At 41.3% G+C, this 14,417-nt stretch overlaps 1 protein-coding gene and 1 long non-coding RNA gene across 6 annotated transcripts in view; one reads left to right on the top strand and one right to left on the bottom strand.

Moving 5' to 3' along the window:
- The window catches only part of LOC127660444 (uncharacterized), a 6,011-nt gene extending 379 nt beyond the window's left edge, over positions 1 to 5,632 (top strand). Inside the window, exons 1-3 of one of the 5 annotated variants that reach the window (XR_007972641.1) lie at positions 1 to 1,098; positions 1,334 to 2,326; positions 2,391 to 5,632. The exon at positions 1 to 1,098 is cut by the window's left edge and continues 374 nt beyond it. This is a non-coding gene — a long non-coding RNA (uncharacterized LOC127660444). The other 4 variants (XR_007972642.1, XR_007972643.1, XR_007972644.1 and 1 more) reach the window with 4 other exon arrangements.
- Positions 5,633 to 5,668: 36 nt separating this feature from the next.
- Positions 5,669 to 14,417, bottom strand: part of LOC127660434 (disrupted in schizophrenia 1 protein-like) — a 68,999-nt gene continuing 60,250 nt past the window's right edge. Inside the window, exons 13-14 of the mRNA XM_052150652.1 lie at positions 11,763 to 11,879; positions 5,669 to 5,838 (exon numbers count right to left, since the gene is read on the bottom strand). Coding sequence (XP_052006612.1) covers positions 5,677 to 5,838; positions 11,763 to 11,879 — 279 coding nt within the window. The 3' untranslated portion in view covers positions 5,669 to 5,676. The remainder of the gene's footprint in view (positions 5,839 to 11,762; positions 11,880 to 14,417) is intronic.

Below are 14,417 nucleotides of genomic sequence, written 5' to 3'. Positions count from 1 at the left end.
TTCTCTCATTACCAGCCGCCTGTCAGGTCTCATCCAGGACTAAATGACAGGAAGTGTTTCTATGACAGCGGCTCCCACTGCCGCTGAGCTCAGAATTAACTGTGATTTCCACTGGCAGCATGATGGAATAAGAATGAGGGATTTCTGCTCTCTCATTCTCTGTTGTCAGACGCTGTGCCCACTTTTCAACTCAACATTTGCCTGAGAGAACTACTTACAGGGTATTTAAGAATTTTTAACACCCATTAAGTCCTCTGACACTTTCTTTTAAAATTAAACAGTTGTTTCATTTTTATTTAATTTTTTCAGATGTTTTCAATCACAATCAGGGGATGTCAAGTGGCCAAATTTGTGACTGTAAAATCCAAAGTTAAATAAGGGAGTCATCCAAAAATGTGTAGTGTTGGGGGCGTTCATGACCATTTTGGGAACCACAGTTTTGTAGTACAACAGGACAGGGAGGTCATTTATTTTCGGAAATCCTTTTGTGTTCCCTCGCAATAGTTTGCATTCCCTTAAAATAAGTTTTGCATTCCCTTGCAATAGTTTGCGTTCCCTCAAAATAAGTTTTGCGTTCCCTCGCAATAGTTTGCGTTCCCTTAAAATAAGTTTTGCGTTCCCTCGCAATAGTTTGCATTCCCTTAAAATAAGTTTTGCATTCCCTCGCAATAGTTTGCGTTCCCTTAAAATAAGTTTTGCGTTCCCTCGCAATAGTTTGCGTTCCCTTAAAATAAGTTTTGCATTCCCTCGCAATAGTTTGCGTTCCCTTAAAATAAGTTTTGCGTTCCCTCGCAATAGTTTGCGTTCCCTCAAAATAAGTTTTGCGTTCCCTCAAAATAAGTTTTGCATTCCCTCGCAATAGTTTGCGTTCCCTCAAAATAAGTCTTGCTTTCCCTCAAAATAAGTTTTGCGTTCCCTCGCAATAGTTTGCGTTCCGTCAAAATAAGTTTTGCGTTCCCTCGCAATAAGTTTTGCTTTCCCTCAAAATGAGTTTTGCGTTCCCTCGCAATAAGTTTTGCGTTCCCTCAAAATAAGTTTTGCGTTCCCTCGCAATAGTTTGCGTTCCCTCAAAATAAGTTTTGCGTTCCCTCGCAATAAGTTTTGCTTTCCCTCAAAATGAGTTTTGCGTTCCCTCGCAATAAGTTTTGCTTTCCCTCAAAATAAGTTTTGCGTTCCCTCAAAATAAGTTTTGCGTTCCCTCGCAATAGTTTGCGTTCCATCAAAATAAGTTTTGCATTCCCTCGCAATAGTTTGCGTTCCCTCAAAATAAGTTTTGCATTCCTCATAATAGTTTATGTTCCCTCAAAATAAGTTTTGCATTCCCTCACAATAGTTTGCGTTCCCTTAAAATAAGTTTTGCATTCCCTCACAATAGTTTGCGTTCCCTTAAAATAAGTTTTGCGTTCCCTCGCAATAGTTTGCGTTCCCTCAAAATAAGTTTTGCATTCCCTCGCAATAGTTTGCGTTCCCTCAAAATAAGTTTTGCATTCCCTCGCAATAGTTTGCGTTCCCTCAAAATAAGTTTTGCATTCCCTCGCAATAGTTTGCGTTCCCTCAAAATAAGTTTTGCATTCCCTCACAATAGTTTGCGTTCCCTCAAAATAAGTTTTGCATTCCCTCACAATAGTTTGCGTTCCCTCAAAATAAGTTTTGCGTTCCCTCAAAATAAGTTTTGCGTTCCCTCAAAATAAGTTTTGCATTCCCTCGCAATAGTTCGCGTTCCCTCAAAATAAGTTTTGCGTTCCCTCAAAATAAGTTTTGCGTTCCCTCAAAATAAGTTTTGCATTCCCTCGCAATAGTTCGCGTTCCCTCAAAATAAGTTATGCATTCCCTAAAAATAAGTTTTGCATTCCCTCGCAATAGTTTGCGTTCCCTCAAAATAAGTTTTGCATTCCCTCGCAATAGTTTGCATTCCCTCAAAATAAGTTTTGCATTTCTTCGCAATAGTTCGCGTTCCCTCAAAATAAGTTTTGCATTCCCTCGCAATAGTTCGCGTTCCCTCAAAATAAGTTTTGCATTCCCTCGCAATAGTTCGCGTTCCCTCAAAATAAGTTTTGCATTCCCTCGCAATAGTTCGCGTTCCCTCAAAATAAGTTTTGCATTCCCTCGCAATAGTTCGCGTTCCCTCGAAATAAGTTTTGCGTTCCCTCAAAATAAGTTTTGCATTCCCTCGCAATAGTTCGCGTTCCCTCAAAATAAGTTATGCATTCCCTAAAAATAAGTTTTGCATTCCCTCGCAATAGTTTGCGTTCCCTCAAAATAAGTTTTGCATTTCCTCGCAATAGTTTGCGTTCCCTCAAAATAAGTTTTGCATTCCCTCGCAATAGTTCGCGTTCCCTCGAAATAAGTTTTGCATTCCCTCGCAATAGTTCGCGTTCCCTCGAAATAAGTTTTGCGTTCCCTCAAAATAAGTTTTGCATTCCCTCGCAATAGTTTGTGTTCCCTTAAAATAAGTTTGGATACAGAAAATCGAAAACTATACATAAAAATTATAATTATTCTGCCAACAAAAATTTTAATAAACAGAATTATTACGCATACCATTGTTCAACTATGGTTAATGTTGTCAGAACATTGTTCATTTTTAAAATGGATGGATAAAGCTATTGCAAGGGAACCCAAAATAATTGCAAGGGTATGCTAAATTTATTGCGATGCTATGCAAACTATTGAGAGGGAACATAATGTTGGTTTGTTCTTTTCATGCAAATTTTTTGGAGAGAAAGCAAAATTATTTCTGAAAATAAATCCCTTCCATGTCTTCTAAGGGGCTACGTAATAAACCCTAACAAGATACTGTCTGTAAGTTTGAAATGAAGATATCGCAAAGGCCTACATCATATTTCCTTCAAATAAATAAAGTAAAATAAGAACCAAATAGAGGGAAAATTAGCAATTTTCCTTCAGCGGCTCTCCGTGCAATTTATGCATGTCTTTCGAAAAACCATCTGGACTGCTTCTATAGCAAGGGGTGGAACAAATCAACCTGTGCAGCGGCAACGTGCTGTAAACAAAGATTCAATTAGGAGACAAGATTGTGCCCGTCTGCCGAACGGTGCCAGGTGCCGCGTGTAAGCCATCTTAAGCTGATGGATGTGGCGCTCATATGCCTGCCAGCCTGCGCTATTAAACAGCAAGATCTGTCCATTGTTGAGCTGAAGACAAACAGAGCTCTGTGCAGTTCATTTGATAAAACTGAACGCGCCATATGAGCAGATTTCTGCTAATGAAGAATCACAGAACATAAACATCACAAAATCATAACCTGAAGACGTCTGGTTGTTGTGGTAATAGTTAATGTTCAATGTAATTAACAAAGCAAATTCAACATGAAATCCCATCATACTTCTGTCATGTGACATGTTTAGTTCTGGTTGGACCTGATTGGGTAGTGAGAAGTGGTTTTGGTCTGACAGGTGGTTGTAAGGGCGGGGCTGAAAATAAGAGGGTTTGTGACATCAGCTGAAAAGGAATGTCATTTTCAAGTTGTTACATTTTCTTGAAAATTCCGAAAACAAACATTTCTGTTCTTCACAATAAGACAGATAACTGGTTTGAAATGAGACTAACACTTTCATTATTACAGTGGGTATTGAATATATTTAAAACTTAAAAAGAATAGTAAAAGTCAGGAAAAAAGTGATTTACAAAGCTCAGGGGAGCAAAATCAGACAAGCATGAAACCGCACAATCATGACAGAAACAAATGACATTTTTACTCAGAGGTAACAAAGACAAAAACGGTTCGATTTCAAAAGTGCTTTGTTAAAACAGTGCTACTTCTGGACAAACGCAGTTATAGAAATGAGGACAAACTAGCTGATGCTAACCAAGCAAATATTTCGACTTTGATAAGGAGTGGACAGACCACACGCTCCAAAAATAAAGCTTTCAAAAAGGGTTTTCACACCAATGCCACAGACCTACCATCATTGGTTCCCCAAAGAACCTTTCTTAAAGGAACCATTGTTGAAGAACCTTTTTGTAGTCTAAAGAACCTTTTGAGGAATGAGAAGGTTCCATTTGTAAAAGGTTCTTCATGGAACCGTACATGTTGATAAAGAACCTTTATTTTAAAAACAGTAAAAGGCACTTAATGCTACATAAACCCTTATAACTTACAATATACGAACACAGTAAATAAACAGAGCTGAACTAGTTAAGCAGGACTCACGACTTGCGTTCTACCGTGAACTAGCTTAAACCGTTCCGAATTCAGACATGAGGGAGAAAGGGTTGAGGATGCTTCATAAAAAGCCAAATGATTTAGTCCTGAGCTCACGAGTCTGTTGTTCTCATGTGATCTTTTCATTTGGGTCCTTGACAGATTTCAATGTCCATGTAACTCTAATTGTTCTCTAGTGGTGTCTGAAAGGGTTTGAAATGAATTGCAAGATATATCAAAGCAAATGAAATAAATAAATATATAAATAGGATGTGCCGTGTTTATTAAATGAACAAAAACAAGCTTGCAAGCTGTCGTTTGGTAACGCCTGCAAAATGTGCCAAGGTCAATAAATAAGCACTAGATGGAAGAATCTCTCAAACAGATCATGTTTCTCTTATACTTTGAATAAAGCAACTGAAACCCATTTTTAGGTCCATTTAATATGCAAGTGACAATTAAGCACATTTATATTACTGAAATGGTGGACTGGTGGTGGCGTAGTGGGCTAAAGTACATAACTGGTAATCAGAAGGTTGCTGGTTCGATCCCCACAGCCACCACCATTGTGTCCTTGAGTAAGGCACTTAACTCCAGGTTGCTCCGGGGGGATTGTCCCTGTAATAAGTGCTCTGTAAGTCACTTTGGATAAAAGCATCTGCCAAATGCATGAATGTAAATGTAAATGAAATGCGAAAATATTTAAAGAATTAAAACGATTAAGTCTTTTTGCGTCATGGTTGTATTTTCTGAACTACCTTTCTTTTTTGTTGTATTACGCAATTGATCTTTTATCTGCATAAATGAGAGTTGTTTGAATTTCACAATAAAGCAGGGCTTGTAATTAGTAATCTGGCATACCGGGCATTTTCCCAGTGGGCCGACGCACTTTGGGGCTGATCAGGGGTGGAATGGCCTGCTGGTGGGTCGGCCGCGAAATGTGCCAAATGGGCCACGATAAGCTAAAATGAGCCAGGGCGTTATGCAGAACGGGCCACAGAATGGCACCGCGATATGCAGAAAATAAGTTTGTTTTGGGCCAGTTGCCGTGTAAAATCACGGGCCGATTTACTGTATCTTCCCAGTCCAGCCCTGCATTAAAGTAAAACATCTAGATGCATTACAGAAACGCTCTTTACAATTTGGTTGCAAATGTGCTTGATTATCAAGAAAAAAATGGCACAATACAAAAAGCCTTATGCTCGTAAAAATAAGAAAAGATTTTGAGGTGAAACGTGACCTGAGGTTTACAGATCAATCATCAAAGGCCTTTTCTTTTGAGTGACTTTCTAGTGGTAGGCAACCTCGGCAGGAAATACATTGTTGCATGATCAATGACACTGTGTGAACTCCCGACAAATGAATACAAATGTGCGATTTTAGTGGTCCTACTACAGTAAGTGCTCCAGCACAGTGCAAGATGAGACTTCACAGGAGTTACATATACAGTTAAAGGCCTTCAAGGTGGAGCATCTCACCTGGACATGAACACATAAAACATCAAGTCTATTTTAAATCTCCCAGCTGTCACTGAAGTAATGCTCTTCTTCTATGTCCTCCTCCTTGAACTGTTCTTCCTCTACGTCACAATACTTGTCTTCATCCTCCATCAGCTGTGACAGCATGGACTGAAGAGTGGCCTTCACCTCTTGAACATCCTTCTCCAGGGACAGTGGACATCCGAAGTCAAGGAGAACGTGACTCGTGCATACATCAACACATACATCACACAAACACGCAGGAGCGCTGGTGCAAAATTGCTTAATAGGAACACCAGACGTTTATCTATGAGGCCTAGTTTTATTGTTTGGCTTATTCTACACCAACAGTATGTGGGATAAGGCTATGCTGATTTTTGGCGTACTTTTACGACTTTTTGTAAACAACATGACGTCACTGTGACGTCAATGCGAGCAACAACTTGCTACAAATAAATAAATAAATAAATAAATAAATTGTTTAGCTAAGTTTTCAATGGCTGCAAACTTAAGTGTTTCTCTTTCGGCATGTGGTACCATTGTTTTTTTGGGCCAAACGATTTGTTTGTTGCTCACATTGACACAGTGACGTCATATTGTTGTTTACAAAAAGTCGTAGAAGTATGGCAAAAATCGTGCAAATGCCTTTATGCAATTTTAAGAGCAATCAAACATAGTGGCCCCATTTCTCAAGACGTGTTTTTCTAAGTTTCAAACTACTGTATGTTTAACTTGACACAGCAAGCTAAAAACTGTTTATGACACGATGCAACTAAAGTGAGAGGCTCCAAAAGCGTCCGTCTGATGCAGATGTACATTGATGCACCCTTAAACAAGCTCTTTGTGACTGGGCGGAGGGCGGGTGGTGATTCTACACACCCGGTCTAATTAAGCCTCCGAGAGGGATTAAGGCCGACTGCGGATGGTGTTGAGAGAGAGATCGTTTACGGCAGCTGACTATCATGTGTGTGTTTGTGTCTTTGACACCAGTGCAAAGGGAGTATACGGGAAAGGAGGAGGCGAGAACCGGCTTGACAATATAAATAATAGTTTTAATATAAAACTGAACAAAAAGACACAAACACACACGACGGACAGCTGCCCGTAAATTATCTCTCTCTCTCTCTCTCGCACCACCATCCGCAATCGGCCTTTATCCCTCTCGGAGGCTTCAGTAGCCTGATAAGGGACCGGGTGTGCAGAATCACCACCCGCCCTCCGCCCAGTCACAAAGAGCTTGTTTAAGGGTGCATCAATGTACATCTGCATCAGACGGACGCTTTTGGAGCCTCTCGCTTTAGTTGCATCGCGTCATAAACACACAGTTTTTAGGTCGCTGTGTCAAGTTAAACAAACAGTAGTTTGAAACTTGGAAAAACACGTCTTGAGATCCCTGCATTTGGATATGCGTTCCATAAAGCTGTGTTTTGAATGCATATATAATATAAAAAAATGGGGCCACTATGTTTGATCGCTCTTTAAATTGCATTAAGGCATTTGCACGATTTTAGGACCGGGTGTGCAGAATCATGACCCAACGCCGCCCTCCGCCCTGTCACAATCTTATAATAAATCTCAGACTAATTGACGAATTATTTGCAAAATGGATTGGATGTTTCGTTTTTGGTGGCTCAGCGGTTAAGGCTCTGGGTTATTGATCAGAAGTTCGGGGGTTCAAACCCCAGCACCACTAAGATGCCCCTGTTGGGCCCTTGTGCAAGGCCCTTGACCCTATCTGCTCCAGGGGTGCTGTATCATGGCTGACCCTGAACTCTGACCCCAGTTTAGCTGGGATATGTGAAAACAAAAAAATGTATGTATAATGTGTGACCAAAATAAAGGCTTCTATTCGATTGTAATTATTTAAATATAACTATTTATAATTATTTAATCATTATATATTGAATTATTTTATTTGAGGGTCTTTCTCAGCAAATATTTATGTTGCGATTAATCGCAATTAATTTGATGAATTAATCCACATAACATTCATTCCATTAAACATTTTGATTGATTGATTGATTGATTGATCGATTGATTGATTGGGGTGAAATCACAAGGTAACTGGTGATCCAATATAATAGCGATATTTATGTCACAATATGTTATTATTGCGATTCAAAACTATGATATATTGCGATATGTTTCTCAAAACAGTTGCAAACTGTTTCCAAATCACCAAATGCATTGTTCAATTAATATAAAAGTGTCAGTTTACAAAACAAGGCCGGTTTATTCCCTAATATCTATGTACGATGCAAAGCCATAAGCATATAAGAACATAATGGCTCCCAGTTTTTCTAAAACTAGTTTTATGAATACAATAGTAGCCTGAACACTTAACAGGTTAGCCATTGGAAATATGATACTAACATTTTTGCCAAAATACCTCAGTTGATGTTACTACTGTAAAATCATAATGCATTTTAGAAAGGGAGGGTGATTATGAGTTAAGCATGATATCGTCACCTTCTAACGGACTGTCTGGCACAGGTGGTAGAGCGGGTCGGCCACTAATCGCAGGGTTGGCGGTTCGATTCCTGGCCCACACGACTCCACATGCCGAAGTGTCCTTGGGCAAGACACTGAACACCAAGTTGCTCCCAATGGTAGGCTAGTGTCTTGCATGGCATCTCTGCCACCATTGGTGTGTGAATGGGTGAATGAGACGTGGTGTAAAGCGCTTTGAAGGTTAAAAAAAGTGGTATAAAAGACCATTTACCATTCACTATATTTAGAAATGATGTCAATAGTTCCAGTTATATATAACAAATGTATATGATATATTAATATATACAGTCTAGATATACTTTAATACACATATAAATAAAATAGCAATAACGAAAACTACAGTTTCGTGGTCGGTAAGACATATTTACAGCCTGTAATTAGGTTAATTATTAACCCTGGACACGTCATCCTTCTGTTACAATAACCACATACCAGAACTCCACCACAAACCACCCGCTTTAGAAAGACTTTCATTATCTTTAGCCCGACCATCCGACACTGATTTACCAATTATATGATCACGGCGGTCGTCCCCTCCTCCAAATCCCAGTCCATAATTCAAAGGCTCGGTTCATCTCCCTGACGGGCCGCGCTCAATTCAAGCAATCTCGCCTAAATAATTCATGCGACGGGGAAAAGTCCTCTATCTCATCAGCGCTGGATTGTTTAACTCGCCGGAGTGCGACCGCGTGTCCGGTATAAGTGGCAAATCAAAGGAGGCCTCTTGTGGCAGATGGGGCCCGATGGGCACATTTTGCTCTCCAAATGTCCCCAGATTGTCCCCATTCATAATTAACCAGCCGTTAAAGAGCACTTCATGAATTATGAAAGAGAATCGGCGAGATCACCCTTCGGCTGAACGGACAGGCCTAATGAAGTTTTTCGTGCACACTGTGGCTTATTATGTGTTTATTTGCTCATCAATCTGCTTAACCAGAGCAATCAAATGCCATTTCTGTGGGACGTTGGCATGAGTTGGCACACCCAGTGAATTCCTACGACATTTACTCATTTTTATTTATTAGAACATTCTATAGAGATCAATATTTCACGAGTTGAACATAACCAGAACATTTTTAATTCTGTATAATCATTTCTATGAGTTTATCCTGTCATTAATGCCCTTAATGTAACATCCCCACGGCTTAAACTCTTCAAAAGAGCTCCTCCGTGTCACATTTAACAGCACACAGTTCTCTCTTCCATGCGGGAATTTAGGGTGAGAGTGAAGGGATCTCTGGATATTTCTCATGACAGTCTCTATTGTCTTTCTGAAAGAGACTGAGAGATGTGAGGGAATAAAAGGAAGTGCTTTTTAGTTATTAGAATAATTCAGGTCTCGGGAAAGGTTGAAAGGAAGTGACAGACAGAGAACAGGAAATGGAGAGACACTCGTCTGCCCGTCACTATGAAGTGAGATTAAAGGGATGAGATGAAGGGAAAGGTTATGACATCACTGTGACACATATTCCCAGCCACCTGTGTGCCGACCGGATTCATGCTTCTCTATCGACTGAAAGGGAATCTGTATAGATTAGATTGATTCCCGCCCAGGTCTGTCGTGATTATGACATAATAGCCTCAACGCGATCATTTCAGATATCTGTGCTTCTTCTGCACTTTATATCCAGTCCAAATAAGGGAATTTGAATGAATATATAGAAATGTCATGAACAGTGGTTTTAGCACAAAACATCCACAAAAATCCAAGAGTGCTGTTAATTAATAAACACAAAGTGCTCTGATTTCAAAAATGTTCTTAGTCGTTTGCCAATATAATATAATATATAGATTACATATACTGTATTATATCTATTACATATACATATATATAAAACGTTTTATTATATATGATATTATATACTACAGTATAATATAATATGGTTTAACTTTAATGTTAGCATAATGAATAATGTTCTTAATTGTTGCCAATATAATACATTGCATTATACACTCACCTAAAGGATTATTAGGAACACATACTAATACTGTGTTTGACCCCCTTTCGCCTTCAGAACTGCCTTAATTCTACGTGGCATTGATTCAATAAGGTGCTGAAAGCATTCTTTAGAAATGTTGGCCCATATTGATAGGATAGCATCTTGCAGTTGATGGAGATTTGTGGGATGCACATCCAGGGCACGAAGCTCCCGTTCCACCACATCCCAAAGATGCTCTATTGGGTTGAGATCTGGTGACTGTGGGGGCCATTTTAGTACAGTGAACTCATTGTCATGTTCAAGAAACCAATTTGAAATGATTCGAGCTTTGTGACATGGTGCATTATCCTGCTGGAAGTAGCCATCAGAGGATGAGTACATGGTGGCCATAAAGGGATGGACATGGTCAGAAACAATGCTCAGGTAGGCCGTGGCATTTAAACGATGCCCAATTGGCACTAAGGGGCCTAAAGTGTGCCAAGAAAACATCCCCCACACCATTACACCACCACCACCAGCCTGCACAGTGGTAACAAGGCATGATGGATCCATGTTCTCATTCTGTTTACGCCAAATTCTGACTCTACCATCTGAATGTCTCAACAGAAATCGAGACTCATCAGACCAGGCAACATTTTTCCAGTCTTCAACTGTCCAATTTTGGTGAGCTCTTGCAAATTGTAGCCTCTTTTTCCTATTTGTAGTGGAGATGAGTGGTACCCGGTGGGGTCTTCTGCTGTTGTAGCCCATCCGCCTCAAGGTTGTGAGTGTTGTGGCTTCACAAATGCTTTGCTGCATACCTCGGTTGTAACGAGTGGTTATTTCAGGCAAAGTTGCTCTTCTATCAGCTTGAATCAGTCGCCCATTCTCCTCTGACCTCTAGCATCAACAAGGCATTTTCGCCCACAGGACTGCCGCATACTGGATGTTTTTCCCTTTTCACACCATTCTTTGTAAACCCTAGAAATGGTTGTGCGTGAAAATCCCAGTAACTGAGCAGATTGTGAAATACTCAGACCGGCCCGTCTGGCACCAACAACCATGCCACGCTCAAAATTGCTTAAATCACCTTTTTTTCCCATTCTGACATTCAGTTTGGAGTTCAGGAGATTGTCTTGACCAGGACCACACCCCTAAATGCATTGAAGCAACTGCCATGTGATTGGTTGATTAGATAATTGCATTAATGAGAAATTGAACAGGTGTTCCTAATAATCCTTTAGGTGAGTGTAATATACACTATATATATATATATATAGTATATATATGCAATATTTGTGTCTTTTACACTAGATTTATTTTCATTTTTGAGTGAAAACGGTTCTCAAATGATGTTTTCATGGCGTTTTCATATTTTAGGAATGTTATGCTAACCTTTAAACAACGTTCTACTTGCGCTGAGGCAACCGGGCATTTTCACGTTTCCAACAACCACAATATAACGTTTGGAATATGTTTTAAGAACATCTAATCTACACACGTTCATCTGTTGCCAGGTTAATCTGCCAGTTCATGAGAAATGTCTTGCTCTGTTGAAGGCACAAATTAAACCTTGAGTGAATATTATGTGACATTCATTTCCTCCACAGAGCACACTGAGAATATAACATGAAATATTGATCAGTGCATCTGCTGTCAAACAATCTCACGTCAGGTTGTAAGGATATGAGTGAGGTCCTTGTCGTGGTTGTTTATGGCGGTCTGGAGCTGGTCTTCCAGGTGATGCAGTCTGTCACTGATGAGTTCACAGTGCTCCATCAGGTCGAACGCATCATCGCAGAGATCCTGAAATAAAATAACACACACAATAAACATGAGGTTAATTAACTGCCTTAATAATCCGACCTCTAACTTTAGCATCAAATTATAAGCATCACATTTCTGCCTTTAAACCCTCCAAAAATTGGCCCCATTGACTTCCATTGTAAGTGCATCACTGTAACCTCATTTTGTGCTTTTTTTAAAGAAATAAATTTTTGTGGTAATCAACATTATGCCACAAATGCTGTCGACCTACTTTACTGGAATATTCATTAACACTTTCTATGAATCCCATTGTCGCAGGGCGGAGGGCGGGGTCGTGATTCCACACCTGGCCGCTAATCCGGCTAATTAGCCCTCGAGAGGGATAAAGGCCGACCGAAGACGGCAGTGCGACAGAGAGAGAGAGAGATTTACGGACAGCTGTCTGTGTGTGTGTGTGTTTGTCTTTTTGGTTCAGTTTTATATTAAACTATTATTTATAATGTCAAGCCGGTTCTCTCCGCCTCCTTTCCATTAATCCTTTTACAATGGTGCCGAAATCCAGGAAGGAGGAGGGATGCGCCATAGTGGGGTTCTCGCCACTACCGTCCACCTCAAAGGAGCAGCCGCGGCCATCTGCCGGAGGACGGAGGAACGGCCGCCGACCGCGAGGGGAGGAGGGACTTCCAACCAACCGCCTGGAGCGGTTACCGCTGCCAGGGGCGGGGTAGACACCTACCGTCCACCTAAATTGCGGCGGGGCGTTTCGTCCAGGGGCCGGAGGTCTGCCTCCGATCCGACCGGGGAGGCGCGGCTGTCGTCCATTAGAGGGTGGAGGAGTGGCCAGGACCAAGCTACGGCGAATCGGAGCACCGGCAAGTAAGTGTTTTTTTTTTTCACTCTCTCTCTCCAACTGATGCGCCGTATTGGCCTTTTTTTCCCTCTCTTTTTGAATGTTTTGTCAGTTTGGCATGATCGCCGTGACGACGTGTAGGTGCCACATTTTTTGGGTTTCCCCTCCCCTGATCCAGGTAGACGGGGATGACCTGCCGGCAGACGGCCTGAGAGAACGGGGGAGGAATGTGGCAGGGCAGAGGGCGGGGCCGGGTCGTGATTCCGCACACCTGGCCCCGCCCTCCGTCATGCCACACCCACATTTATAATGCATAGTGAAGGGATTATTGTGCATTTGATCTGCAGAAGTTATAATGTATTATACATATTTGTCATATATATAATAGTGCTTTAAGTGACAAAAGCTTCTTATAACCACTTCAAATATAATCTAAAATCTATAATCTCATATCTAGATTCTTAAACCAGTGAACTATGAGCAAACAAGAGGCCTCACAACCACAATCAGATGTGACCACAGCTGTCAAATTCCCGTTCCCGAAGTGGCAGTGTCCCAAACTGGCAGCGTGTATCTCAGTAACTGGACTAATGACTTCAGCGAACAGTTTAGCACGAGAGCGAGCCAGGTAAGTGGGACAGGTCCTCGCAGTCTGCTCTGTCCCATTTCCATCACACCATGATTCACTATTTTTCTCCACTGCACAGTCCGAGAGCATCTTAATGTGGCCGCCTGACTCATATCTGTCCGTGTTCTCCATCCATGTCTCTCAGGAGCGGCCCGTGTCGGTTTTAATGAGGTCCGTCATCTATTCTTAGACTCCCACACCAGCTAATGAAACACCTTTTATAGAAGCTAACATCACACGCTGTGGGCGAATTAAAACACTTCTGAATGCGGCTGGAGTCTCCGAGAGTACATATGAGAACACACAACCCACCACACAGCCTCAGAATACACACCGCGAGAGTCTGAAACATACAGCTGTGGAGACATAATGGAAATCACGCTGGGCGCACCGCTTTGAAAGGTCACAGCGATCGCTTTATTGCCTTTAAAACAAGGGAGACACTCTCAACTATACTGTATGTGGGCTGCAAAATCTGCACCTTTGTGATAACTATAATAGCCATATATGCAGAAATGCTTCACAAAGGGGAAATCATTATAATTTTGATGGTATCAAATGCACTATAGCAACTTGAAGAGGTTTGTAAGTGTTTGATGTGCATTTCTGGGGGATAATGGTTCCCTGAGCATCGATTACAAAAACTTAGGAAACAGAGGAGAATGACGGATTTACAGAATGGAGAAAACAAAGAAGGGATGCGGTCAGGGCTGGACTGGACTGGGAAGAGAAATCGGCCCAGGATTTTACATGGCAACTGGACATGTAAAGCCAAAAGTGTGTGTGGGGGTAGCTTTGCGCGGTCAATTCGGCACGTTTCGCTGCTGACCAACCACCCCCCTCGGTTCTCACGATGGCCAGTCCTCCCCGATCGGCCCTAAAGTGCATCTGCCCACCGGGAAAATGCCCGGTATGCCAGATTACCAGTCCAGCCCTGGATGCAGTCTATCAACAACCTGCAGCTCTGTTTCAAAACCTAGTGAGCTGCCTATCTAGACAGCATTTTAAGGTACATTTCAGACATGAAGGCGGTTCCAAAACGAGCCTGATCACATGAAAATTACATGACTGTGGCAACATTTTTGCAAATCGATTACGT

The sequence above is a fragment of the Xyrauchen texanus genome, chromosome 20 (assembly GCF_025860055.1).
Source record: "Xyrauchen texanus isolate HMW12.3.18 chromosome 20, RBS_HiC_50CHRs, whole genome shotgun sequence".
In the NCBI taxonomy this organism is placed as follows: Eukaryota; Metazoa; Chordata; class Actinopteri; order Cypriniformes; family Catostomidae; genus Xyrauchen; species Xyrauchen texanus.
This window is presented reverse-complemented; position numbering and strand designations above follow the sequence as displayed.